The sequence below is a fragment of the Taudactylus pleione genome, unplaced genomic scaffold (genome assembly GCF_031769625.1).
Source record: "Taudactylus pleione unplaced genomic scaffold, aTauple2 ptg000166l, whole genome shotgun sequence".
NCBI classification, from domain to species: Eukaryota; Metazoa; Chordata; class Amphibia; order Anura; family Myobatrachidae; genus Taudactylus; species Taudactylus pleione.
This window is the reverse complement of record NW_028284568.1, coordinates 250,435-276,162: the sequence shown is the minus strand read 5'-3', so window position 1 is coordinate 276,162 and position 25,728 is coordinate 250,435. Positions and strand designations below refer to the sequence as shown.

At 49.5% G+C, this 25,728-nt stretch overlaps 1 protein-coding gene across 1 annotated transcript in view; it reads left to right on the top strand.

Annotated features, from left to right (window-relative positions):
- The window catches only part of DYNC1H1 (dynein cytoplasmic 1 heavy chain 1), a 148,583-nt gene that overhangs the window by 109,725 nt on the left and 13,130 nt on the right, over nt 1-25,728 (top strand). Inside the window, exons 60-75 of the mRNA XM_088475206.1 lie at nt 961-1,214; nt 1,367-1,501; nt 1,764-1,858; nt 3,174-3,348; nt 3,442-3,517; nt 4,078-4,238; nt 4,363-4,474; nt 4,564-4,624; nt 4,956-5,079; nt 6,197-6,310; nt 6,559-6,729; nt 7,074-7,291; nt 13,284-13,387; nt 15,211-15,422; nt 17,686-17,839; nt 18,573-18,715. Of these exons, the coding sequence (XP_088331332.1) occupies nt 961-1,214; nt 1,367-1,501; nt 1,764-1,858; nt 3,174-3,348; nt 3,442-3,517; nt 4,078-4,238; nt 4,363-4,474; nt 4,564-4,624; nt 4,956-5,079; nt 6,197-6,310; nt 6,559-6,729; nt 7,074-7,291; nt 13,284-13,387; nt 15,211-15,422; nt 17,686-17,839; nt 18,573-18,715 (2,309 nt within the window). The remainder of the gene's footprint in view (nt 1-960; nt 1,215-1,366; nt 1,502-1,763; nt 1,859-3,173; nt 3,349-3,441; nt 3,518-4,077; nt 4,239-4,362; nt 4,475-4,563; nt 4,625-4,955; nt 5,080-6,196; nt 6,311-6,558; nt 6,730-7,073; nt 7,292-13,283; nt 13,388-15,210; nt 15,423-17,685; nt 17,840-18,572; nt 18,716-25,728) is intronic.

Here is a 25,728-nt window from a genome sequence, read left to right as displayed (position 1 = left end):
TTCCAGTTTTCTCTCTCTTTTTTTCTCCTCCTCCGGCCTTTGGCTACTTACAAACTGAGGTGCCTCTGGCTTGGGGGTGGGGTTATAGGGAGAGTGGACCCAAGTGCATCCTGGGAGCTAAAAGCTTTAACTGCGTGGTGCCCGGATTTGGTTCCCAACCTATACCCCAAGGTCAACCCTGTGGACCCTATGGACTTCGTAGAAACAGAGATAACAAAGGTAAGTTCTTACCATATCTCTTGTTTTTATACATCTTTTCAATGTCTAAGTCCCAGTTGGAAATAATAATGTATGAGCCCATGATTGAGTGGTTTTCCATTGGAGCAATTGTAGTAATTTCAGTAACCATGTTGCAAAACTATCTTTTCAATCACTGCAATCAGACATTTTGCAACATAGTTACTGAAATTGCTACAATGACTCCATCGGGAGCTGCGGACATTCTAAAACACATCTTTTCATAGGACAAACTGGAAATTGATCGGCATTACATAGCGATTCCTGATATATACCAACCTACTACCTGAGCTTTGGCAGAATTACGTCCTGTTACCAGCCTAATTCTATGTATGATATGTGGCTACCTACTGTGAAATAGAAGATACATGGCATTCGCTAAGCCGAACAGCCGCCATCTTGTTATCTGGATACAGCGATTCATGTGCTTAGTGTGTGAGTGATAATGCTGTCTGGGTGCTTAGTGTGTGAGTGATAATGCTGTCTGGGTGCTTAGTGTGTGAGTGATAATGCTGGCTGGGGGAGACCCAATGTCAGGGAGAGGATGGGGTCTATGCAGTGACTGTCCTGTGAGTGGAGGAGACTCGATGTCAGGGAGAGGATGGGGTCTATGCAGGGACTGCCCTGTGAGTGGGGGAGACCCGATGTCTGGGAGAGGATGGGGTCTTTGCAGGGACTGCCCTGTGAGTGGAGGTAGATGGATAACAAGCCTCTGATTTCTAGGTGAATTCCAGCTTCGCTTAAGACAGTTGGAGAAGTCGCTGCTACAAGCCCTGAATGAGGTGAAGGGTCGGATACTGGATGACGACACCATCATCACTACATTGGAGAACCTGAAAAAGGAGGCGGCAGAGGTCACCCGCAAAGTGGAGGAGACGGACATCATCATGCAGGAGGTGGAGACGGTGTCTCAGCAGTACCTGCCCCTCTCCACTGCCTGCAGCAGCATCTACTTTACAATGGAGTCCCTGAAACAAGTAAGGGTAGCGCCAGGGACCCTTCTCTGTAACATGGACGTCGAGTTGGCTCTTGTTGTGTTCCTGACTTTATAAAGCGATTCTATAGGCATTTCCCTGGATCCTATGGCCGGTGATTACTGCTCATTCATTCTGCCTTGTCTTTCCTGTAGATCCACTTTCTGTACCAGTATTCCCTGCAGTTCTTCCTGGATATTTACCACACTGTGCTATATGAGAACGCCAACCTTACAGGGACCACCGACCACACTCAGCGGCTCTCTGTCATCACCAAGGACCTGTTCCAGGTGAGATTAGGAGCCCACCTCCTGTGATATCTGCCAGACGGGGTGCCATGGGGCGCACGGTTACATAGAGATGTGCCGGATAGGCTCAGTGGCTGAACTGAGATTAGCGGTGACCCATATCTTCCTGCCAATGTATTATCTGCTGAATTCTACTGTATATGATTAACAGACCATTTCCAAAATATTTTTAAAAAGTTGTGTTTTCTGAATCTGTGTTTTATATGTTCTTGTGTAATGGATTAATCATCTTTCTATCCTTCAGGTGGCCTTCAACAGAGTGGCTCGTGGGATGCTGCATAATGACCATATAACCTTTGCCATGCTGCTGGCTAGGATTAAACTGAAGGGAAACATTGGGTAATGCCATCTTTTGGTTTGTTTACTCCATGGTGACCCTAGATGGACAGCCCGTAGTTACATGTGTACACTGGGCTCCCCAGCACCTATCTGTATCTGCTTGTGTATAACCTGTAGTTACATAGGTGCTGGGGAGCCTAGTGTACACATCTGTATCTGCTTGTGTATAACCTGTAGTTACATAGGTGCTGGGGAGCCTAGTGTACACATCTGTATCTGCTTGTGTATAACCTGTAGTTACATAGGTGCTGGGGAGCCTAGTGTACACATCTGTATCTGCTTCTGTATAACCTGTAGTTACATAGGTGCTGGGGAGCCTAGTGTACACATCTGTATCTGCTTGTGTATAACCTGTAGTTACATAGGTGCTGGGGAGCCCAGTGTACACATCTGTATCTGCTTGTGTATAACCTGTAGTTACATAGGTGCTGGGGAGCCCAGTGTACACATCTGTATCTGCTTGTGTATAACCTGTAGTTACATAGGTGCTGGGGAGCCTAGTGTACACATCTGTATCTGCTTGTGTATAACCTGTAGTTACATAGGTGCTGGGGAGCCTAGTGTACACATCTGTATCTGCTTGTGTATAACCTGTAGTTACATAGGTGCTGGGGAGCCTAGTGTACACATCTGTATCTGCTTCTGTATAACCTGTAGTTACATAGGTGCTGGGGAGCCTAGTGTACACATCTGTATCTGCTTGTGTATAACCTGTAGTTACATAGGTGCTGGGGAGCCCAGTGTACACATCTGTATCTGCTTGTGTATAACCTGTAGTTACATAGGAGCTGGTGACCAGTGTTCCCAACTCCAGTCCTCGGGGACCCATAACAGGGCATGTTTACAGATCTCTGTATCACAAGGGGAATAATTCGCGCCTCTTGTAGATCTCTTACAGCCAGTAATGGATACACTGTGTACGCATGGCTCCACGGCAGGTTCCGTGTACGCATGGCTCCACGGCAGGTTCCGTGTACGCATGGCTCCACGGCAGGTTCCGTGTACGCATGGCTCCACGGCAGGTTCCGTGTACACGTGGCTATCAACAGGAAAAGGAATTTTTGAAATTAAGTCGGGTCGTGCTTTAAAAAACTATACAGGAATTTGCTAATTGTTTGTTATGTCACTTTGTAACGTGAGTTACCAGAGAATGGCCCTAACAATAAAATATTAATCTTCCTCGCATGCGCCTTGCGGCATTGGCATTGCTCACTGACCTTATCCTGTGAATCCAGGTCTTTTTGCATTAGTCCAACCTGAATTCCTCCAGAGCATAAATCAGTATTTTTTCTGACTTTTGATGTTTCCAATGTAGGGAGCCTACGTACGACCACGAGTTCCAGCACTTCCTACGTGGCAAAGAGATTGTGCTTGGCTCCGCCTCTGTGCCAAAGATGAATGGTTTAACGGAAGAACAGGTGGAGGCCATGATGAGACTTTCCAATCTACCGGCATTCAGGGATGTCATGTCTAAGGTTGAGGCTGATGATGTGAGTATTGTGTGTGTTACTGTCTGTCTCCAGGTAGTATTGGTAACCGAGATCAGTAGAGGTTCTGGACAGTGATATCTTGTCTATTTGCAGCAATTCTTTATATGGCTGGAAAGTAGTTCCCCTGAACAGACCGTGCCGTACATATGGAATGAAGATAAGCCAGGAAGTAGGTGTTTCCTTCTGTTCATGGTATAATAATAGTATAGTATACTATAGTAGTTATAAAGCACACTGGGTATGCACCACAATAGGCTTTGGTTTACACAGTTGGAGCACTTTAAGGTGTGTGATTGCTCTGCACTTGGGAGACACCTGTGCGCATTAGATGTGCGTCTAGGATAACGCCCAATCTCTGCCAGCTCAGAGACTGCAAAATTATAAAACCACCATCTGCCCCTGTCTTATTTCAGTAATCTCACGCCGCAAAATGAGTTCTTGTATTTGTACTATGACTGGTGGGAACCTTCAGTAGTGTGTCCATCTATAGGTGCCGTACCAAGCACGAAGCGGACATTCATGTGCGTCTGCATTATTTCAGTGCTTTATATAAGTACATGTACATAGTCATGGTACTAGATTGTAACATACAGCAGCAATATTTGGCTGAGGTTCCTAGAGTACAATGGGATGTGTGGTACGGAAGACAATGAGGAGACTAAGAAGTGATGATACTTTTGGCCGTGTTGGTAACGCAGAGATTTATGTAACATACTTGTTTGTCTTCAGCACCCATTGGCCAAGCCGTCCATCGCTTGCTTCTGATCCAGGCCTTCCGTCTAGACCGGTTGTTGGCCATGGCTCATATCTTTGTCTCTACAATCCTTGGAGAATCTTTTATGTCTGTCATAGATCAGCCCTTGGATCTGGCACATATTGTGGATACTGAGGTAAAGCCATGTAATGTTTGTCATCTCCACCACTTCATAAAGTCCAGGTCATAATGAGCTCTACATATCATATCTGGTAATACTGAGTGTACTGTGGCTCATTGCATTGTGGACTTGTCTACAGGTTAAACCAAGCATCCCAATTCTGATGTGCTCTGTTCCCGGCTACGACGCCAGTGGCCGCGTGGAAGACCTAGCAGCTGAACAGAACAGCCAGATTACGTCTATTGCCATCGGTACGTCCTGAGTGTAGGCGCTTATTTTGGGCAGGAGTTGATGGTTAATGGAAGGTTGCTGAACCCTTCTCTGTGGTTTGCATCCATAGGCTCAGCTGAAGGCTTTAATCAGGCTGAGAAGGCGATAAACACGGCAGTGAAGTCGGGAAGGTGAGTTACGGTAACCTCTTTCTGTGCAGTGATGTCACTCTCCTGGTTCTCTGTAATGACGGATGTAGTAATATGTGCAGTGATGTCATTCTCCTGGTTCTCTGTAATGACTGATGTAGTAATATGTGCAGTGATGTCACTCTCCTGGTTCTCTAGAATGACTGATGTAGTAATATGTGCAGTGATGTCACTCTCCTGTTTCTCTGTAATGAATGATGTAGTAATGTGCAGTGATGTCACTCTCCTGGTTCTCTGTAATGACTGATGTAATATGTGCAGTGATGTCACTCTCCTGGTTCTCTGTAATGATTGATGTAAAATGTGCCCCCAGGTGGGTGATGCTGAAGAACGTGCACCTGGCTCCTGGTTGGCTGATGCAGCTGGAGAAGAAGCTCCACTCCCTGCAGCCACATTCATCCTTCCGGCTTTTCCTAACCATGGAAATTAATCCCAAGGTAAAGCAGACTTCCTAAGTGTTGGGATAAGTATACTGGGTGCTATCTACATTTCATTCCTTCTACCCCTCTGTGTAATTATTTTCTACTATACAAGATACGTGTAGAGGGAGGGGGAGGTCTCGGCATTGGCTGTGAGCATGCGCAGCTGGGGTATGATGTCACAGGCGTGCTCTGCTCATAGCCAATCAGTGAGTGGGGGAGGTCTCGGCATTGGCTGTGAGCATGCGCAGCTGGGGTATGATGTCACAGGCGTGCTCTGCTCATAGCCAATCAGTGAGTGGGGGAGGTCTCGGCATTGGCTGTGAGCATGCGCAGCTGGGGTATGATGTCACAGGCGTGCTCTGCTCATAGCCAATCAGTGAGTGGGGGAGGTCTCGGCATTGGCTGTGAGCATGCGCAGCTGGGGTATGATGTCACAGGCGTGCTCTGCTCATAGCCAATCAGTGAGTGGGGGAGGTCTCAGGGCATTGGCTGGGAGCATGCGCAGCTGGGGTATGATGTTACAGGCGTGCTCAGCTCATAGCCAATCAGTGACTGGGGGAGGTCCCAGGGCATTGGCTCTGAGCATGCGCAGCTGGGGTGTGATGTCACAGGAGTGCTCTGCTCATAGCCAATCTGTGAGTGGGGGAGGTCTCAGGGCATTGGCTGTGAGCATGCGCAGCTGGGGTGTGATGTCACAGGAATGCTCTGCTCATAGCCAATCAGTGACTAGTGGAGGTCTCAGGGCATTGGCTGGGAGCATGCGCAGCTGGGGGTATGATGTCACAGGAATGCTCTGCTCATAGCCAATCAGTGACTAGTGGAGGTCTCAGGGCATTGGCTGGGAGCATGCGCAGCTGGGGGTATGATGTCACAGGAATGCTCTGCTCATAGCCAATCAGTGACTCACAGCAAAGTCACACTGTCCTCTACCTGGTGCTGTTCTACAGGGAGTTAAAAACTGGAGGGGAGGAGGGGGGTCGGGCCCATGTACAACAAGGTTTTGTCCTTTGTTTTGTGTCTGACATACTGTAGAAGGGTTGGCCAGTGTTCAGGACATGAGAAACTGTTTACATTATTTACCATGTGCAATGTAAAAAGAGATCTCCCTTTGATGTGGCTTTTCCGGTCTCAGGTGCCAGTGAATCTCCTGCGTGCTGGTCGCATCTTTGTGTTTGAGCCCCCGCCTGGTGTGAAGGCGAACATGCTGCGTACCTTCAGTAGCATTCCCGTCTCCAGGATCTGCAAGGTGAGTCCAGGCTGCTCCTGCTGAAGGTACAAGGGGGACGTTCCTGCTGCACTGAGGGCAGTAAGCGGTTCTGGTCACGCGCCTCTGTATTGGTAAATAACTGTACGAAGTTGAGGTACACGTGTTGTAGGCTGGACATATGTTTCCTATGAAGCAGTGACATCAGTGAGGCACAAGGACGGTGTTTGTGTGTAGTATATAGACTCGGTTACTTACACTTTACCCCCCCCCACATTGTTTCTCTGCAGTCTCCGAACGAGCGTGCTCGGCTATATTTCCTGTTGGCCTGGTTCCACGCAATCATCCAGGAACGTCTGCGTTACGCTCCCCTGGGATGGTCTAAGAAATATGAATTTGGAGAATCAGACCTGAGATCAGCCTGTGACACGGTGGATACTTGGCTGGACGACACGGCAAAGGTACCGGTTGCCCCCTCTCTCTTTATATCCAATGTGGCCAACGTGATATCTTACATGACACTTATCGGGACGTTGGTGGAGGTTTAGTACATGTTGAGGTATCAGTCTAAAGCTTTTATCAAGCTCTAGTTACCATGGTTTGGTTTCCATTCTAGTTTCTAGTTAAAGCTGGTTTAGGCACATCTATGGGGAGGAAGTAACCAGCTATATACTACTACATGTACGTCTATCTTTTCCTCCCCGCATCCCTTCACCTCTCGCCCTTACTAAACTAATGACCCAGATCACAAATCCACCCTCTGTAATGAAACACAAATTACTTTTCTATCTGTTTCTCCTGCCAGGGCCGGCAGAACATCTCACCAGATAAAATACCATGGTCCGCTTTAAAGACCCTGATGGCACAATCCATTTACGGAGGCCGCATTGATAATGAATTTGATCAGCGTCTGCTCAACACCTTCCTCGAAAGACTCTTCACCACCTCAAGTTTTGATGGGGACTTTAAACTTGCTTGTAAGGTCGATGGACACAAGGACATACAAATGCCGGACGGCATCAGGTAGTTATGTGCAATGGTCTTATTAATCTTATTATGGGACAATTTATTTCATGTATATTGAGGGACATGGCTTTACCTTGGGAAATAGAGGGCGCAAAGCTGACCGAGAGTCCAATATACCCAGTGATTGGGACACACCATGTACATGTAGGTCCAGTAACGTCATCCCAGCCACTGGAGACTCCAAAGTTGATGTTTCCTTTGGACTCTTCTAAAAAGCTGCCACATCCCAGGGCCAAATGCTGCTGCTGTTCTCCTTCACCCACTGAGAGACACTGGGAGGATAGATGGTGGAGTGTGGGGCCTGGCACTTTAAATATCCAATGATTTGAACATGGCTGCTCCGCCTGACCTCTTCTTCCTAATATGTAACATTATTCCTTGTATAGGTTGTATATATGTATATATTGTTATAATTAATTGTATACATTAGCCTCTTAGTAACACTTAGTAATCAGTGTTCTCCCCAGAAATTTTTTCCAGCCGGGTGGCATCAAGAAGTAGCCTGGTGGGCCCCTCGCAATAATAAAATGTTTTAAACTCTGACTTTATAATGATTTAAACTTGAAATAACATTTTATATATACATTTTCCTCTTCTTATTGGAGCCCCAGTCGTCTGATTATGAAAGTCTGTAGGATCTGGTCCTTGTTATACAGCACCCAGATACTGTCCCCACTTACAGGCTCCCAAAGTGCCGGGTGGTGCACCTGCAAAACACATCCTGGGGAGAACGCTGAGTATGGATTAGTATGTTTGATATTAACCTATTAGCGTCGGTGGGGAACTATAGGCTCTGGTCCCGGAACGTCAATACCGTTGGTTGCACACCGTTAGTCTGTATGCTCTTTGTACAGCTACACACGCTTAGCCCCACTTCTGGCTCTGACACTTCCGGATACACACGCTTAGCCCCACTCCCGGCTCTGATACTTCCGGATACACACGCTTAGCCCCACTTCTGGCTCTTGACACTTCCGGATACACACACTTAGCCCCACTTCTGGCTCTTGACACTTCCGGATACACACGCTTAGCCCCACTTCTGGCTCTGATACTTCCGGATACACACGCTTAGCCCCACTTCTGGCTCTTGACACTTCCGGATACACACGCTTAGCCCCACTTCTGGCTCTGATACTTCCGGATACACACGCTTAGCCCCACTTCTGGCTCTTGACGCTTCCGGATACACACGCTTAGCCCCACTTCTGGCTCTGATACTTCCGGATACACACGCTTAGCCCCACTTCTGGCTCTTGACACTTCCGGATACACGCGCTTAGCCCCACTTCTGGCTCTGATACTTCCGGATACACACGCTTAGCCCCACTTCTGGCTCTGATACTTCCGGATACACACGCTTAACCCCACTTCTGGCTCTGACACTTCCGGATACACACGCAGGTGTGTGTACTTGGCTGATTATCATACAGGTATTTATGGGATATTGGGGGGTGTATCTTATGCTCATGATGAAGGTGTCACTGTAAACACCGAAACAGCTGTCGGGCTGTACATGCTGGAGAGTGTGATGAGTATTATTATGCTGCTGCTACCACACTAATATGCTGCTTTTATACCTTGCACTTTACAGCTTGAAGTCTCTCCTGTGCCCTGACTCTTTGCTATGGATATGCACTGTATTAATGGATGCTTTTTGGGATTTTTTTGATGGTGGATTAAAACTTGTCTATTGCTTTGTATAAAAGGATGTGCTGGCTCTCTCTGATACTGCTCTGCAGCCTAATAGTTTTTTTCTCGTTTTTACTGTCCTCCTGTGTAAACTGTATGCTGTCACAGTCTGACGCACTGAGGGACCTCCAGCGGTACTCGCCACAGCCGGCACATGTTACTGTCCTCCTGTGTAAACTGTATGCTGTCAGTCTGATGCACAGAGGGACCTCCAGCGGTACTCGCCACAGCCGGCACATGTTACTGTCCTCCTGTGTAAACTGTATGCTGTCAGTCTGACGCACTGAGGGGCCTCCAGCGGTACTCGCCACAGCCGGCACATGTTACTGTCCTCCTGTGTAAACTGTATGCTGTCAGTCTGACGCACTGAGGGGCCTCCAGCGGTACTCGCCACAGCCGGCACATGTTACTGTCCTCCTGTGTAAACTGTATGCTGTCAGTCTGACGCACTGAGGGGCCTCCAGCGGTACTCGCCACAGCCGGCACATGTTACTGTCCTCCTGTGTAAACTGTATGCTGTCAGTCTGACGCACTGAGGGGCCTCCAGCGGTACTCGCCACAGCCGGCACATGTTACTGTCCTCCTGTGTAAACTGTATGCTGTCACAGTCTGACGCACAGAGGGACCTCCAGCGGTACTCGCCACAGCCGGCACATGTTACTGTCCTGTGTAAACTGTATGCTCTGTGTAAACTGTGGTTCTCTGACCCTCCCTCCTCACAACATGTCTGGGAAAGGCAATACTGCGGGAGCTTCCCCTGTACAAAAAGCTTTTGCTTGTGCATGGAGGGCAGTCTGAGACTCTTGTGAGGTTAAGCCTGCATCGGTGCCTGCAACACTTGTGGACATGCCAACTTGGGTGGTTGCTCTGGCGGGAGCTATGCTCGAGTTGTCGCAACAATTCGCTGCCTCCAGATCGATGAGGTCCTCCCCACCTGGTCCTGTCCAAGCAGGTCCTTCTGGAGATCCGTTTCCAGAGGTTACAGTTTCCAGTCAGGCTCTGTCTCATCAACCTCGGGCAGAAGAACCTCCTCGGGCAGAAGGTTTATCCTGCTCAGTCCAAGTGTCGGTGCAGGTTTCTTCTTCGCTGGAAAGAATATGGAGTTTTTCCTCCAGAGGATCACACTAATCACGAATAACAGTCCAGAAAGAACAAATCGAACAAGAAACAGCAAGAACACTACAAAGGGAGGGGTCACAGTGTCCCCCAGATGGATTACGAGGAAAGGATTTTATGGTGAGTACATATTCCAATTTCCTCATACATCCGATCTGGGGGACACTGCTGAGCTGAGTCTGGGACTTCCCAAAGCAAGCCTAATGGAGGGACCTTGTCCGGACCAGGCTGCACGCAAAACATTGTGGCCAAAGCTAGCATCTGTATAGCTGAAAGTATGAAACTGGTAAAACTTGGTGATAGTATGCACAGAAGACCAGGTCGCCGCTCTGCACAATTGCTCCACAGAAGCACCATGGCTAACCGCCCAAGAAGCATGACTTCACGAGTTTAATGGACCCTGAGGAAAGGCAGAACTTAACGCATCACAAGACAGATACGCTTGACGAATAGCTGCCGTAACCCACCAAGCAATAGACCACTTGGAGGCCTGAATTCCGACACCCTCCTCAGCCAGTCCGGGGCGATGAGAATGACCGGGAGACCCTCTAGCTTAATCACTGGCCAGTATGGAAAGAGGTGGGAAGAAATAACCCAACTAGAAGGACCAAGGAGCCGTCAGAGCGTCCACCAAGGTCGCCTGAGGGTCCACCAAGGTCGCCTGAGGGTCCCTGGACGCATTCTGTAGACTGGCAACTTATTATTGAAGCGGGAGACCATGAGGTGTCGGGAATTCCCCAACTGTCCGATATTTCCTATGAAGACTTCCGGAATGGAGTTCCCATTCCCCTAGATGAACTGTGTGGTGACTGAGAAAGTCTCCCCCCAGTTCTCTACCCCAGGAATGTGAATGGCTGAGATTGCAGACCCCCAGGACTCTGCCCATGAAAGGATGAGAACTACTTTAGTCATAGCCTGGCAATTTTTGGTTCTCCCTGGCAATTAATATAAGCCACAGTGGTGTCATTATCTGATTGAATAACAACCGGTTTGTTGTTCAGGAGGTCCAGAGCCTGAACTAGAGTCAGTCTGACCACTCTTGACTCTAAAATGTTGATCTCTGTAGATGACGCTCCGGTCGTGACCAGAGTCTAGTCCCAAATGAAGGGGGCGCCCCTGGTCAAATTCTGAGACTGGAGCTACCACTAGAGCGAGTGACAGGAAGAACTGATAGTCCAAAGGTTCTCCCGTTCGTATCAGATGGAAAAGGATCCGCAGCAGGCGAGCATGGTACCTGGCATAAGGAACTTCTCGAACTACACCACCATCTTTCTCAGGAGTTCCATGTGGCAGGTGGATGAGGGTCTGAAGATCCCGAACATTTGCCAGAGGAACATAGACCGCCGCTGACAGTGCGTGTAGAAGAGGAGGCCTAAAAAGACCATCTGCTGGGATGCTACGAGGTTGGACTTGGGATAATTGAGTATCCCTCTGAGACTCTAGAGCAGTGGTCGTCAACCTTAATTGAGGTGTGAGCTACTTTAGTAAAATTAAACCTCCTGAAGAGCTACTAAGATTGTAGAAAAAAATCTGGCTAATAACTGAACAATTGAAAGTCATTTTAAGGAAAATTAAAAAAAAAAGTTTCCTAGAAAACAACAAAGCATTTATTTATTAGTGATATTGTTGTAGTTTGTAAATAAAATGTAAGCACAGGCATATATCACTGTTAATTACTGGCTCCAAGGAGGTACGTGCAGTAGAGGAGCAAAAGATACTGTATAGGCAGGGCTGCTGTTGATTTTCCGGCAGGGCTGGGTGGGAGTCACTCGCTCCACCATAGCGTAGATGCTGTGGGTGGAACCACAGGGAAGCACAGCTGTGGCAATCGCCTAACGTGCTTCCCTGTGGCTCCACCCATCTCGTCGACACCACGGGGGAGCACGCATCAGAGGTCACTTCCTCCTAGTTTACAGTGCACTACTGCAGCTACCGAAGTTAACAACCACTGATGGTCTTCCCTGTTGTGTACGTGGAGATGGGCATCCAAGGCGTCGAGGTACAACAAGAATTCCCCTTTTGAACGAAGGAGCTTCATCTTGAAGTGTACCAACTTGACGTGAGGATCAAGCTGTTTAAGGGTCAGAATTGGGTGGAACAAACCATTTGGCTTGCTTACCAGAAAGATTTGAGTATAACCGGTAGCCCCGCTGGTTTACAGGAACAGGTACAATAACTACTAAATCTAGGAGTGAAGGATCAGTTTCCTGGAGGGTTGACTGTAGGACAGGGTCCTGGGGAATAGGAGTGGAAAATAACAGTCTGGTAATGGGACCAGTCAAATCCAGAATGCCCCTGACTCAACGATGCAGTGCTGACTGGAGCAGACATTCCAAAAGAAGTAACCTGGTCCCTATCGCCTATGGGCTGGAGGTAGCTCCCGATGCACCAGGCGGCCTGCTTGTCGCAGGCTTAACGGTGGGATGTTGAGTGGTGGTGGCTTCTCTGCCACAAAAGGAATCTCTGTGAAAGGAGCTGGACTGACCTCTGAAGGAATTGAATCTCCACTACTCGGTTATGCGAAAGGGGCGAAACCAAGGAGTCTTGGACCTTGGGGGTAAAACCAGAAGATAAGGGCTCTTACATCCAGAGGCTTGAGAAATCATTTTGGCAACTTCTGGAAAGAATCTGGGCCATGTTGTGGCTCCCCTGAGTTCCTGCTGGGCTACAGTCTGTTGCAGAGCCACCATATTAGTAAAACTCCAGTAGTCAAACCATTTAATGCCTACTCCTCCAGGCCTCCTTTACTCCCACAGTATGCGGACCGCAGTGTTCCCCAGATAGGACGAGAGAGGAAACCCTGTTGTTCTATTGTGTTCTTATTGTGGGATCACTGTTATGTAATCCCATTGTTCTATTGCTGTAACTGTGTGTAAAGTGCGAACTGTGTTCTTATTGTGGGATCCACTGTGTCATTTAGGGGTATATTTACTAGGAGACAGAGTGAAAAGTGATAGTGATAAAGTACAAGCCAATCGGCTCCCAACTGCCATCTCACAGGCTGTGTTTGAAAAATGACAATTGGGAGCTGATTGGCTGGCACCTTATCACTTTCTTATCACTTTTCACTCTGTCTCCTAACACTGCTTAGTAAATAGACCCCTTAATCCTATTGTTCTATTGCTGTAACTGTGTAAAGTGGTGATTGTGTTCTTATTGTGGGATCACTGTGTCATTTTAGGCGTGACGAGTTTGTGCAGTGGGTTGAGTTGCTGCCAGACACACAGACTCCATCCTGGCTTGGATTACCGAATAATGCCGAGTGTGTCCTCCTCACCACACAGGGTAACGTGCCACCCCCTCTTTCTAGCTAGTGTCAGTGATTTGGTCTTTGCCATCGTACATAAAATACTAAATGTTCAACTAACTTGGCTTTTATTCCATCTTTCATTCATCCTGTTGGTTGTCTCACATGTCCTGGGTCTATCCCTCCCCAAGCATACATTGCTAGCTGTCTCATTGGTCTTGTCTCTGTGTCTCTCCTCCTCATCCATACATTACTAGCTGTCTCATTGGTCTTGTCTCTCTGTCTCTCCTCCTCATCCATACATTGCTAGCTGTCTCATTGGTCTTGTCTCTCTGTCTCTCCTCATCCATACATTGCTAGCTGTCTCATTGGTCTTGTCTCTGTGTCTCTCCTCCTCATCCATACATTGCTAGCTGTCTCATTGGTCTTGTCTCTGGGTCTCTCCTCATCCATACATTGCTAGCTGTCTCATTGGTCTTGTCTCTCTGTCTCTCCTCATCCATACATTGCTAGCTGTCTCATTGGTCTTGTCTCTGTCTCTCCTCATCCATACATTGCTAGCTGTCTCATTGGTCTTGTCTCTCTGTCTCTCCTCATCCATACATTGCTAGCTGTCTCATTGGTCTTGTCTCTCTGTCTCTCCTCATCCATACATTGCTAGCTGTCTCATTGGTCTTGTCTCTCTGTCTCTCCTCATCCATACATTGCTAGCTGTCTCATTGGTCTTGTCTCTGGGTCTCTCCTCCTCATCCATACATTGCTAGCTGTCTCATTGGTCTTGTCTCTCTGTCTCTCCTCATCCATACATTGCTAGCTGTCTCATTGGTCTTTTCTCTGGGTCTCTCCTCCTCATCCATACATTGCTAGCTGTCTCATTGGTCTTGTCTCTCTCTCTCTCCTCATCCATACATTGCTAGCTGTCTCATTGGTCTTGTCTCTGGGTCTCTCCTCCTCATCCATACATTGCTAGCTGTCTCATTGGTCTTGTCTCTGGGTCTCTCCTCCTCATCCATACATTGCTAGCTGTCTCATTGGTCTTGTCTCTGGGTCTCTCCTCCTCATCCATATATTGCTAGCTGTCTCATTGGTCTTGTCTCTGTCTCTCCTCATCCATACATTGCTAGCTGTCTCATTGGTCTTGTCTCTCTGTCTCTCCTCATCCATACATTGCTAGCTGTCTCATTGGTCTTGTCTCTCTGTCTCTCTTCATCCATACATTGCTAGCTGTCTCATTGGTCTTGTCTCTCTGTCTCTCCTCATCCATACATTGCTAGCTGTCTCATTGGTCTTGTCTCTGGGTCTCTCCTCCTCATCCATACATTGCTAGCTGTCTCATTGGTCTTGTCTCTCTGTCTCTCCTCATCCATACATTGCTAGCTGTCACATTGGTCTTTTCTCTGTGTCTCTCCTCCTCATCCATACATTGCTAGCTGTCTCATTGGTCTTGTCTCTGGGTCTCTCCTCCTCATCCATACATTGCTAGCTGTCTCATTGGTCTTGTCTCTGTCTCTCCTCATCCATACATTGCTAGCTGTCTCATTGGTCTTGTCTCTGGGTCTCTCCTCCTCATCCATACATTGCTAGCTGTCTCATTGGTCTTGTCTCTGTGTCTCTCCTCATCCATACATTGCTAGCTGTCTCACTGGTCTTGTCTCTCTCGCGCTGTGTCTCGCACGCTGAGGGGGCACATTAGGCTTTATACTGACACTTACTGTCTGGTGGAGCTGGCCTTTACCTCTGCCTGCCTCTCCCCCCTTTGTGCTACTTTGTAGCTCTGGCTTCTTCCTGTGGTGGAAAGGGTTAGCGCAGGGCGACCTTCTCCTGATGTCATTACATGTCGGTGTCTCCCCCTATGGCTCAGGGATTGATATGATCAGTAAGATGCTGAAGATGCAGATGCTGGAGGATGAGGATGACTTGGCTTATGCTGAGACTGAGAAAAAGCAGAGAACCGATTCCACCTCTGACGGTCGTCCAGCCTGGATGAGAACGCTACACGCCACCGCCTGCAACTGGCTCCACGTCATCCCCCACGCCCTCAGCCACCTGAAGCGTACAGTGGAGAACATCAAGGTCAGCTTTCATTATCAGTACTCCTCGTCTACACACACAGCAGACAGCCGATCTCACTACTGGAAACCAGGTACTGCAGTAATGTTACCAGTGACCTCACGCCAGGTACTGCAGTAATGTTACCAGTGACCTCACGCCAGGTACTGCAGCAATGTTACCAGTCAACAACTCTAGATCCTGTGGAATATATGCTTCATTATCATATAGCTTTAGCCTATTGGATCTTCCACACTGAGTTTATAGCCTGCTTCAGTCTTATTGTATGGACACAGAATTACATCCCCTACTGCATACAGACAGCGGGTACACCTTATATGGTGTTATTACATAGATTGCCCTTATATAGTGTTATTACATAGATTGCTGCCCCTATTACATGCAGACAGCGGGTACACCTTATATGGTGTTATTACATAGATTGCTGCCCCTATTACATGCAGACAGCGGGCACACCTTATATGATGGTGTTACATTACTGCCCCTATTACATGCAGAAAGCGGGTACACCTTATATGGTGTTATTACATAGATTGCCCTTATATAGTGTTATTACATAGTTTGCTGCCCCTATTACATGTAGACAGCGGGTACACCTTATGTAGTGTGATTACATAGATTGCTGCCCCTATTACATGCAGACAGCGGGTACACCTTATATGGTGGTGTTACATAGATTACTGCCCCTATTACATGCAGACAGTGGGTACACCTTATATAGTGTGATTACATAGATTGCTGCCCCTATTACATGCAGACAGTGGGCACACCTTATATGGTGGTGTTACATAGATTGCTGCCCCTATTACATGCAGACAGCGGGTACACCTTATATGGTGGTGTTACATAGATTGCTGCCCCTATTACATGCAGACAGCGGGTACACCTTATATGGTGGTGTTACATAGATTGCTGCCCCTATTACATGCAGACGGCGGGTACACCTTATATGGTGGTGTTACATAGATTACTGCCCCTATTACATGCAGACAGCGGGTACACCTTATATGGTGTTATTACATAGATTGCTGCCCCTATTACATGCAGACAGTGGGCACACCTTATATGGTGGTGTTACATAGATTGCTGCCCCTATTACATGCAGACAGCGGGTACACCTTATATGGTGGTGTTACATAGATTGCTGCCCCTATTACATGCAGACAGCGGGCACACCTTATATGGTGGTGTTACATTGCTGCCCCTATTACATGCAGACAGCGGGCACACCTTATATGGTGGTGTTACATAGATTACTGCCCCTATTACATGCAGACAGCGGGTACACCTTATATGGTGGTGTTACATTGCTGCCCCTATTACATGCAGACAGCGGGCACACCTTATATGGTGGTGTTACATTGCTGCCCCTATTACATGCAGACAGTGGGTACACCTTATATGGTGTTATTACATAGATTACTGCCCCTATTACATGCAGACAGTGGGTACACCTTATATGGTGTTATTACATAGATTGCTGCCCCTATTACATGCAGACAGCGGGTACACCTTATATGGTGTTATTACATAGATTGCTGCCCCTATTACATGCAGACAGCGGGTACACCTTATATAGTGTTATTACATAGATTGCTGCCCCTATTACATGCAGACAGCGGGTACACCTTATATAGTGTTATTACATAGATTGCTGCCCCTATTACATGCAGACAGCGGGTACACCTTATATGGTGGTGTTACATAGATTGCTGCCCCTATTACATGCAGACAGCGGGTACACCTTATATGGTGGTGTTACATAGATTGCTGCCCCTATTACATGCAGACAGCGGGCACACCTTATATGGTGGTGTTACATTGCTGCCCCTATTACATGCAGACAGCGGGTACACCTTTATATGGTGTTACATTGCTGCCCCTATTACATGCAGACAGCGGGTACACCTTATATGGTGGTGTTACATAGATTGCTGCCCCTATTACATGCTGACAGCGGGTACACCTTATATGGTGTTATTACATAGATTGCTGCCCCTATTACATGCTGACAGCGGGTACACCTTATATAGTGTTATTACATAGATTGCTGCCCCTATTAAATGCAGACAGTGGGCACACCTTATATGGTGGTGTTACATAGATTGCTGCCCCTATTACATGCAGACAGCGGGTACACCTTATATGGTGGTGTTGCATAGATTGCTGCCCCTATTACATACAGACAGTGGGCACACCTTATATGGTGCTTGGAAGCTCGTTTGCTGTTTTTTTCCTGATATATTTACATTAATTTGCTTTGCAGGATCCTCTGTTCCGGTTCTTTGAACGTGAGGTAAAGATGGGCGCCAAGTTACTTCAGGATGTTCGGCAGGATCTCACGGACGTGGTACAAGTGTGCGAAGGAAAGAAGAAGCAGACAAACTATCTGCGCACCCTGATTAATGAATTGGTGAAAGGTATGTGGCGTTATAGTGATGTATAGCAGATATCGCAGACTGCTCAGAATGTACACATACTGGTGTATATAGGGTGGATGAGCCATAGGAGCCAGCTGATTGAGTTCTTATACCTTTATCAACCTATGACATGGAGGGGGGGTGGGGGTCATTGCGCTTTTCCTAATAAAGTGTTCCGGTTTTGGTTATTAGAGGACTTTATCCTTCATGAGCATTAGAATTCACAAGCACGCGTAGTGCTACTGGCAAAGCGAAAGGTGACTGAGACATATGACTGGTGTAGCACCGCAGGTCTGCTCTCTGTTACTAGACTTCACCAAGCTAATGAGGAAGGCTGGGTGGTAGAGGCTTCCCTAGGACAGTGTGGCACTACTGTTATTCCTCACCTAGTTACTGAGGAAGGCTGGGTGGTAGAGGCTTCCCTAGGAGAGTGTGGTACTACTGTTATTCCTCACCTAGTTACTGAGGAAGGCTGGGTGGTAGAGGCTTCCCTAGGAGAGTGTGGTACTACTGTTATACCTCACCTAGTTACTGAGGAAGGCTGGGTGGTAGAGGCTTCCCTAGGAGAGTGTGGTACTACTGTTATACCTCACCTAGTTACTGAGGAAGGCTGGGTGGTAGAGGCTCCCCCTGGAGAGTGTGACACTACTGTTCCTCTTCCATTTCTTATACATTTATTTAAACTTCAGGGACCAATAACCTGGTAGAACATTCTGCTTTTCCTTCTCTTTAGGTATCCTCCCCCAGAGCTGGTCTCGTTTCACGGTCCCCGCCGGGATGACGGTCATTCAGTGGGTGGCAGATTTTAGTGAACGCGTTAAACAATTTCAGAATATATCACAGGCAGCAGCTACAAGTGGAGCCAAAGAATTGAAGGTTTGTCACAGACCAATATGTAACAGATCACTTCCAATACATGATTGCGGTGTTATGTGTAACCCTCCGTCATACAGCTATATGTAACAGATCACTTCCAATACATGATTGCGGTGTTATGTGTGACGGAGGGTTACACATGTAACAGATCACTTCCAATACATGATTGCGGTGTGTTAGATGTGTGACGGAGGGCTACACATATGTAACAGATCACTTCCAATACATGATTGCGGCGTTATAGCTGTATGACGGAGGGTTACACGTATGTAACAGATCACTTCCAATACATGATTGCGGCGTTATAGATGTATGACGGAGGGTTTTAGGGGAGGGAGAGTGTGTGGGTGTGCAGAGACTGTCGGGTATGTGTAGAGATTACTGCTGGGGGCGGTGTGCGTGTGTACAGAGATTACTGCTGGGGGCGGTGTGTGTGTACAGAGATTACTGCCAGGGGAGTGTGTGTGTGTGTGCAGAGATTACTGTCGGGTGTGTATGCAGAGATTACTGTCGGGTGTGTGTGTGTGTGTGCAGAGATTACTGTTGGGGGAGGGGGGAGAAGTGTGTGTGTACAGAGATTACTGCCAGGGGAGTGTGTGTGCAGAGATTACGGTCGGGTGTGTGTGTGTGCAGAGATTACTGTCGGGTGTGTGTGTGTGTGCAGAGATTACTGTTGGGGGAGGGGGGAGAAGTGTGTGTGTACAGAGATTACTGCCAGGGGAGTGTGTGTGCAGAGATTACTGTCGGGTGTGTGTGTGTGCAGAGATTACTGTCGGGTGTGTGTGTGTACAGAGATTACTGCCAGGGGAGTGTGTGTGCAGAGATTACTGTCGGGTGTGTGTGTGTGCAGAGATTACTGTCGGGTGTGTGTGTGTGCAGAGATTACTGTCGGGTGTGTGTGTGTGTGTGCAGAGATTACTGTCGGGGGAGGGGGGGAGAAGTGTGTGTGTACAGAGATTACTGCCGGGGTGTTTTGGGGGGTAGTGTGTTTGTACAGAGATTACTGTTGGGGGGGAGGTTCCTAAACTCTGCCAGGTGACTTAATTAGTACCTCAGTGAATTTAATGTCACCATGTAGACTGGCGCATGGATCTATTCCCGGAGTTGGGGAACGTCTGCCTCACAGGGTTATATCTGTCATTTTTCTCTCCCTGAAGAGACACTTTCATGAGAACGCAACTTGTCAGTTCATTAGGAAGCAGTGACCTCACCTCATTGGGCCGGATCAGAGATGTACGCAGTGCTGATTTCTACTTCAGGGTCCATAGGGGGTCCACAGGGTTGACCTTGGGGTTATAGCTGGAACAGGATCCATGGGCACCACACAGTTAAGCTTTTAGCTCCCAGGATGCACTTGGGTCCTCCTCTATACCCCGCCCCCGAGTCACAGGCACCTCAGTGTAAGCTGGTGCCCGGCCGGAGTCGGTCACCGCGCAGGGGGGCTGCAGGAGCAGCCCCCAGAAGCTTTTTATTTTAAGTTAAATTTTATTTATTTTTAATCTATTTTTACTACAGACGGCAGCGAAGGGCTGTCTGTACAGACGCCCACGCTGCCGCTCTGATCCCCGACTGGCGCCGCGACGCCAGTACTGATCTGGGGATCGCGGCGGGAGGACAGAGTCCGTACTAGCCAGACTCTGTCTACCTCCCAGGACTGCTGCCGGAGTCGCCGGGGATTCAGGTAAGCCGCGCGTCGCTGGCTAGCGGCGGCGCGCGGAATGCCTTAAATGCAGTCCTTTAGCCTCCGGTCCGGGGGACAGACCGGAGGCTGCTGGCAGTGGCGGCGGGCCCCCCCATAACCCGTGGGACCACTAGACCACCAGGGATAACCGGCAAGCGGGAAGCCAGCATCCCTGGGGTTATGGCCAGCCAGGGGAGGAAGCCTTCCCTGTCAGCGGCTCCTCCCCTCAGCTCAGCGCGCCTTTCAGCACGGAGTCTGGCGTCGCTGAGCTGCAGATTCCTCGGCCACTCCTCCTCTGAGGTCTCCAGCGGCCATTTTCCCAGTGGCAGCGCAGATCTCAGGGAGCATGCGGACCGGTCCCCCTGTGTACCTCTCCCCTGATTAAGGACAGCGTACACAGCACTATAGCCCTCCCAGACACTGAATCTGGGCAGGTTGGTTGTAGTGTAAAGGTGCAGTGAGTATATCTTCCTGCATGGTATGTGACTTTTTGCTAGTGCTGCCTGTCTGTGCTTATTTTCCGCTTACTGTCAGCTTATACCTGTCCCTTTACTTCTCCTACAAGCCCTGCAGGTGTGTGGGGGAGGGGCGTTTCTACTGACCTCACTTATATAGATCACGTATTTGTGAGGTCCGTCACATACAGTTGTGTGCTACTCAGTGCCATATTGTGGGCGGCTGTTCAGCACACCGGTGAGTGCGTTTTACTTCTACCCTGGTGCCAGATATATAATATATTCTGTCATGTCAGACGAGGAGGTTGAGCGCTCAGTGGCTCCGGTGTTGGCCTCCTGCGGACGCTGTTCTGCAGGAGTAGATAGGGAGGATTTGTCACAGGATGGCCTGTGTAGTCGATGCCAGGTGGCTCCTGGCCCATCCAGACCTTCTCTGGCGCAGGAACCACCGTGGGCGATATTTTCTCAAGTGCTGGTGTCTATTGCGGACCGTCTGTCGGTCCCGACTGCTCTCCCTACTAGGGCGGTGCCCCAGCCGACCATCCCCCATTCCCCGGGTGTCCCGCAGTTATTGCGGAGTCCTCCTGGGTCTCAATCAGTTGGTCCCTATGCGGGGTTGCCTATGTATATACAGGCTTCCCCTGTGCCGCAGCAGCCTGTGGTACCTTTTCAGGACCCTATGGCGACGCCTCCACCATGGGTGGATGTGCTCTCCAACTCCGTGCAAAATTTGGCGGCCACTTCCTCGGCTTTTCAGTCAATGTTGCAGACTGACATGCCTTCTAGGATTTCTAAACGCCCACTCATGACACGGGCTGCTCAGGTATCGGACTCAGAGGGTTCCTCAGATGATGGGGAGGTCCCTGATGACACTGACTCGGACGCCTCGGTCCAGGAAATGGATACCAAGTCGTCCATTAATGTGCGAGCACTAGTTAGGGCGGTGCGAGCTATTCTTCTTATAGAGGATGAGGCACCGGTTCCTAGGTCGAAGTTTCCTAGTTTCAAAAAAACTAAGGTGGCTTCTGCGGTGTTTCCCCTGTCGGATCAGTTGACTGATCATATGGCGGTAGCTTGGCAGGCGCCCAGTAAGAGATTCCTTCCTCAGAAGCGGTTGGCTTCTAATTACCCCTTCCCTGAGGCACATTGTAAAAAATGGGAAACTCCACCGGCGGTGGATTCCCATGTCACCCGTTTAACTCGGGGCGCCACCTTACCATTACCGTCGATATCCTCGCTGAAGGATCCCACGGACAGGAAAGTTGAGACTTGCTTAAAGTCTATTTACTCCCTCTCCGGGGCGGTGGCCCGACCGTCCATGGCCATTTCCTGGGTGGCCAAGGCCATTGAGGGGTGGGCCAATGCATTGGAAGATACCTTCCCGGACGACGCTCCAGATGTCCAGCGGGCGTTGTTGGGACAAATGAGGGACGCCGCTTCTTACATTGGAGAAGCTTCTTTAGATGCTAGTCTGCTGACCTCGCGGGTATCGGCTGCAGCGGTGTCTGCCCGCCGATCCTTATGGTTGCGGTCCTGGAGAGCGGACTCTGATTCAAAGAAAGGTCTGGAGGCCTTACCTTTCAATGGGGAATTACTATTTGGTCCGGACTTGGACAAAATAGTGGACACCCTGGCTAAATCCAAGTCGGCCTTCCTCCCTTCGGCGGCACTGCCTGCTAAGGTTCGGAGTTCGGCTTTTCGTTCCTTTCGGGTTCAGGGTAAGGCGAAAGGTCAGTCCTTCCCGAGACAGTCTGCGAGTAAGTCGGCCTCTAAACCCAAGAAGCAAGCCTGGAGTGCTCGGCGCCCTTCTTCCAAGCAGGAAGATAAACCTACGGCCTGATGGGACGGGCCTCCCTCTGGGGGACCTCAGAGTGGGAGGCCGACTTCTTCTATTTGCCCAGTGCTGGCACAATACCACCACGGATGCCTGGGTTCGAGAAGTGGTCTCCCAGGGGTACGCCCTGTCTTTTCGTCACAGACCACCCCACCAGTTTTTCTGCACAAGTCCTTCTCAGAACAAGACCAAGGCGTTACAGGTTCAGGAGGCTATAGAGTCCTTGCTGAAAGCAGGGGTCATTGTTCCCGTTCCTCTATCACAACGAGGGACGGGGTATTATTCGTCTATGTTTCTGGTGCAGAAACCCAATGGTTCTCATCGCCCTATCCTCAACTTGAAGTCTCTGAACAAATTCCTCAGAGTTCCCAAGTTCAGGATGGAAACGTTACGTTCCATCATTCTGGCGATGGAACCGGGGGATTACATGGTGTCCCTGGACATCCAGGACGCCTACCTCCATGTTCCGATAGCATCTTCACACCAGCGGTATCTGAGGTTCGCTATCCTTCAACACCACTATCAGTTCCGGGCGCTACCCTTTGGTCTCTCCACGGCACCGAGGGTGTTCACGAAGATTATGGCGGTCATGGCCGCACATCTTCGGAACCAGAATGTACGGCTGCTGCCGTACCTGGACGACCTCCTGTTGCTGGCGAGCTCCCCGGAGGTACTGCTTCAACATCTCCACCTGACGATCGCTTGCCTGCAAGCACACGGGTGGTTGATAAATTGGAAAAAGTCCTCTCTGATTCCATCACAGCGGATGGTTCATTTGGGAGCCCTGCTGGATTCGCGTCAGCAAAGGATCTTCCTGACTCCGGAGAAGGTCGCCTCACTACAGCTGCGGATACGCAGTTGCCTGAGCCGTTGCCGCCTGTCGGTCCATTCGGCTATGAGAGTTCTGGGGTCCATGGTGTCGACATTCGACATGGTGGAATTTGCCCAGTTCCATTCCCGGCCCCTGCAGGGGCTGATTCTATCAGAATGGAACGGGTTACCTCACCGGATCCGCTCTCAGGTGCTGGTGTTGTCTCCGGACGTTCGGCTATCTTTGGCTTGGTGGCTTCAGACAGCTCATCTGGTCGAGGGGCGCCCATTTTGGATCCCGGACTGGGTCCTGCTCACGACGGATGCCAGTCTCCGGGGTTGGGGGGCAGTGACCGGCTCTTTGTCGCTTCAGGGTCGTTGGTCAGCGGAAGAAGCACTTCTCCCCATCAACATCCTGGAACTGCGGGCAGTATACAAGGCCCTGCAGTCGTCCGGCCCCGCTCTTCACGGAAGGGCGGTACAGGTGCAGTCCGACAACGCCACCACGGTGGCGTATATCAATCACCAAGGCGGAACTCGCAGTCAGGCAGCGATGTCGGAGGTGTCTCGTATCCTGTCTTGGGCGGAGGGTCACATTCCAGCGATCTCGGCGGTCTTCATCCCCGGAGTCCTCAATTGGGAGGCTGACTTCCTCAGCCGTCACGACGTGCATCCCGGGGAATGGTCGCTTCACCCAGAGGTGTTTCAGCTACTCGTGGACAGGTGGGGACTGCCGGAGCTGGACTTGATGGCCTCCCGTCACAATCACAAGTTGCCCGTTTACGGGTCAAGGACAAGAGACGCAGGTGCAAGTCTGGTGGACGCGCTGTCGGTGACATGGACGTTTCACCTAGCGTATCTGTTTCCTCCGATATCCCTGCTTCCTCGGGTTCTGCGGAAATTCAAGCAGGACGGCGGCATGCTCGTGCTGGTAGCTCCGGCGTGGCCCAGACGTCCTTGGTACTCCGATCTGAGGAGCCTCTCCATCGACGCTCCGTACCTTCTTCCTCAACGTCGGGACCTGTTGTCTCAGGGGCCCTGCCTTTACCCGGATCTGGGTCGGCTGTCTTTGACGGCGTGGCTCTTGAGACAGCCGTCTTGAGGTCTCGGGGCTTCTCCAGTTCGGTTATTGGTACGATGCTCAGGGCACGCAAGCCTGCTTCAGCACGGATTTATTACAGAGTGTGGCACACTTACTTTCAGTGGTGTGAGTCCAGACTTTATGATCCTCAGGTGTTCAGAGTTTCTAGGATCTTGGAATTTCTTCAGTCAGGATTGGATCTCGGCTTACGCCTTGCATCTCTGAAGGTTCATGTGTCCGCCTTGTCCGTGTGGTTTCAACGGCGGATTGCAATACTACCAGACGTTCACACCTTTTTCCAAGGTGTTCTCAGGATCCAGCCTCCCTTTGTGCCTCCTGTGGCTCCTTGGGACTTGGCGGTGGTGCTACGGGTCCTGCAGGGTCCTCCGTTTGAGCCTCTTGAGGCGGTGGAGCTCAAGTGGCTGACATTTAAGACGGTTTTTCTCCTGGCAATTGCTTCGGCCAGGAGGGTGTCTGAATTGGGGGCGCTTTCCTGTCGCCCTCCTTTCCTGATTTTTCACCAGGACAGAGCGGTGCTCCGCACTCGTCCTGAGTTTTTGCCCAAAGTGGTCTCAAAGTTCCATATTAATCAGGAACTTGTTGTGCCAGCTTTTCAGTCCCCTGATCTTTCAGCTGGTGAGACTTCCTTAGATGTGGTCCGGGCGCTTAGAATTTATGTAGACCGGACGGCTTCGGTTAGGAAGTCTGATTCCTTGTTTATCCTCTTTGGTTTTCACAAGAGGGGTTGGCCTGCCAACAAACAAACGTTAGCCCGTTGGCTTCGTTCCGTTATTTGTGAGGCTTATGCACAGGAGGGCTTACCTGTGCCAGCCTCTGTTAAGGCTCATTCCACTCGTTCTGTGGGTCCCTCTTGGGCTGCTAGACGTGGCGCTTCTGCTGTTCAGCTGTGTAGGGCGGCCACTTGGTCTTCAATTCAAACGTTTTTGAGGTTCTATGCGTTTGACACCTTTGCCTCTCAGGATGCATCCTTTGGGCGCCGGGTACTCCTTTCAGCACAGGAGCGTCCCCGCCCTTAGTTGTACTGCTTTGGGACATCCCCAAGGTCAACCCTGTGGACCCCCTATGGACCGTGAAGTAGAAAACAAGAGATATGGTAAGAACTTACCTTTGTTATCTCTGTTTCTACGAAGT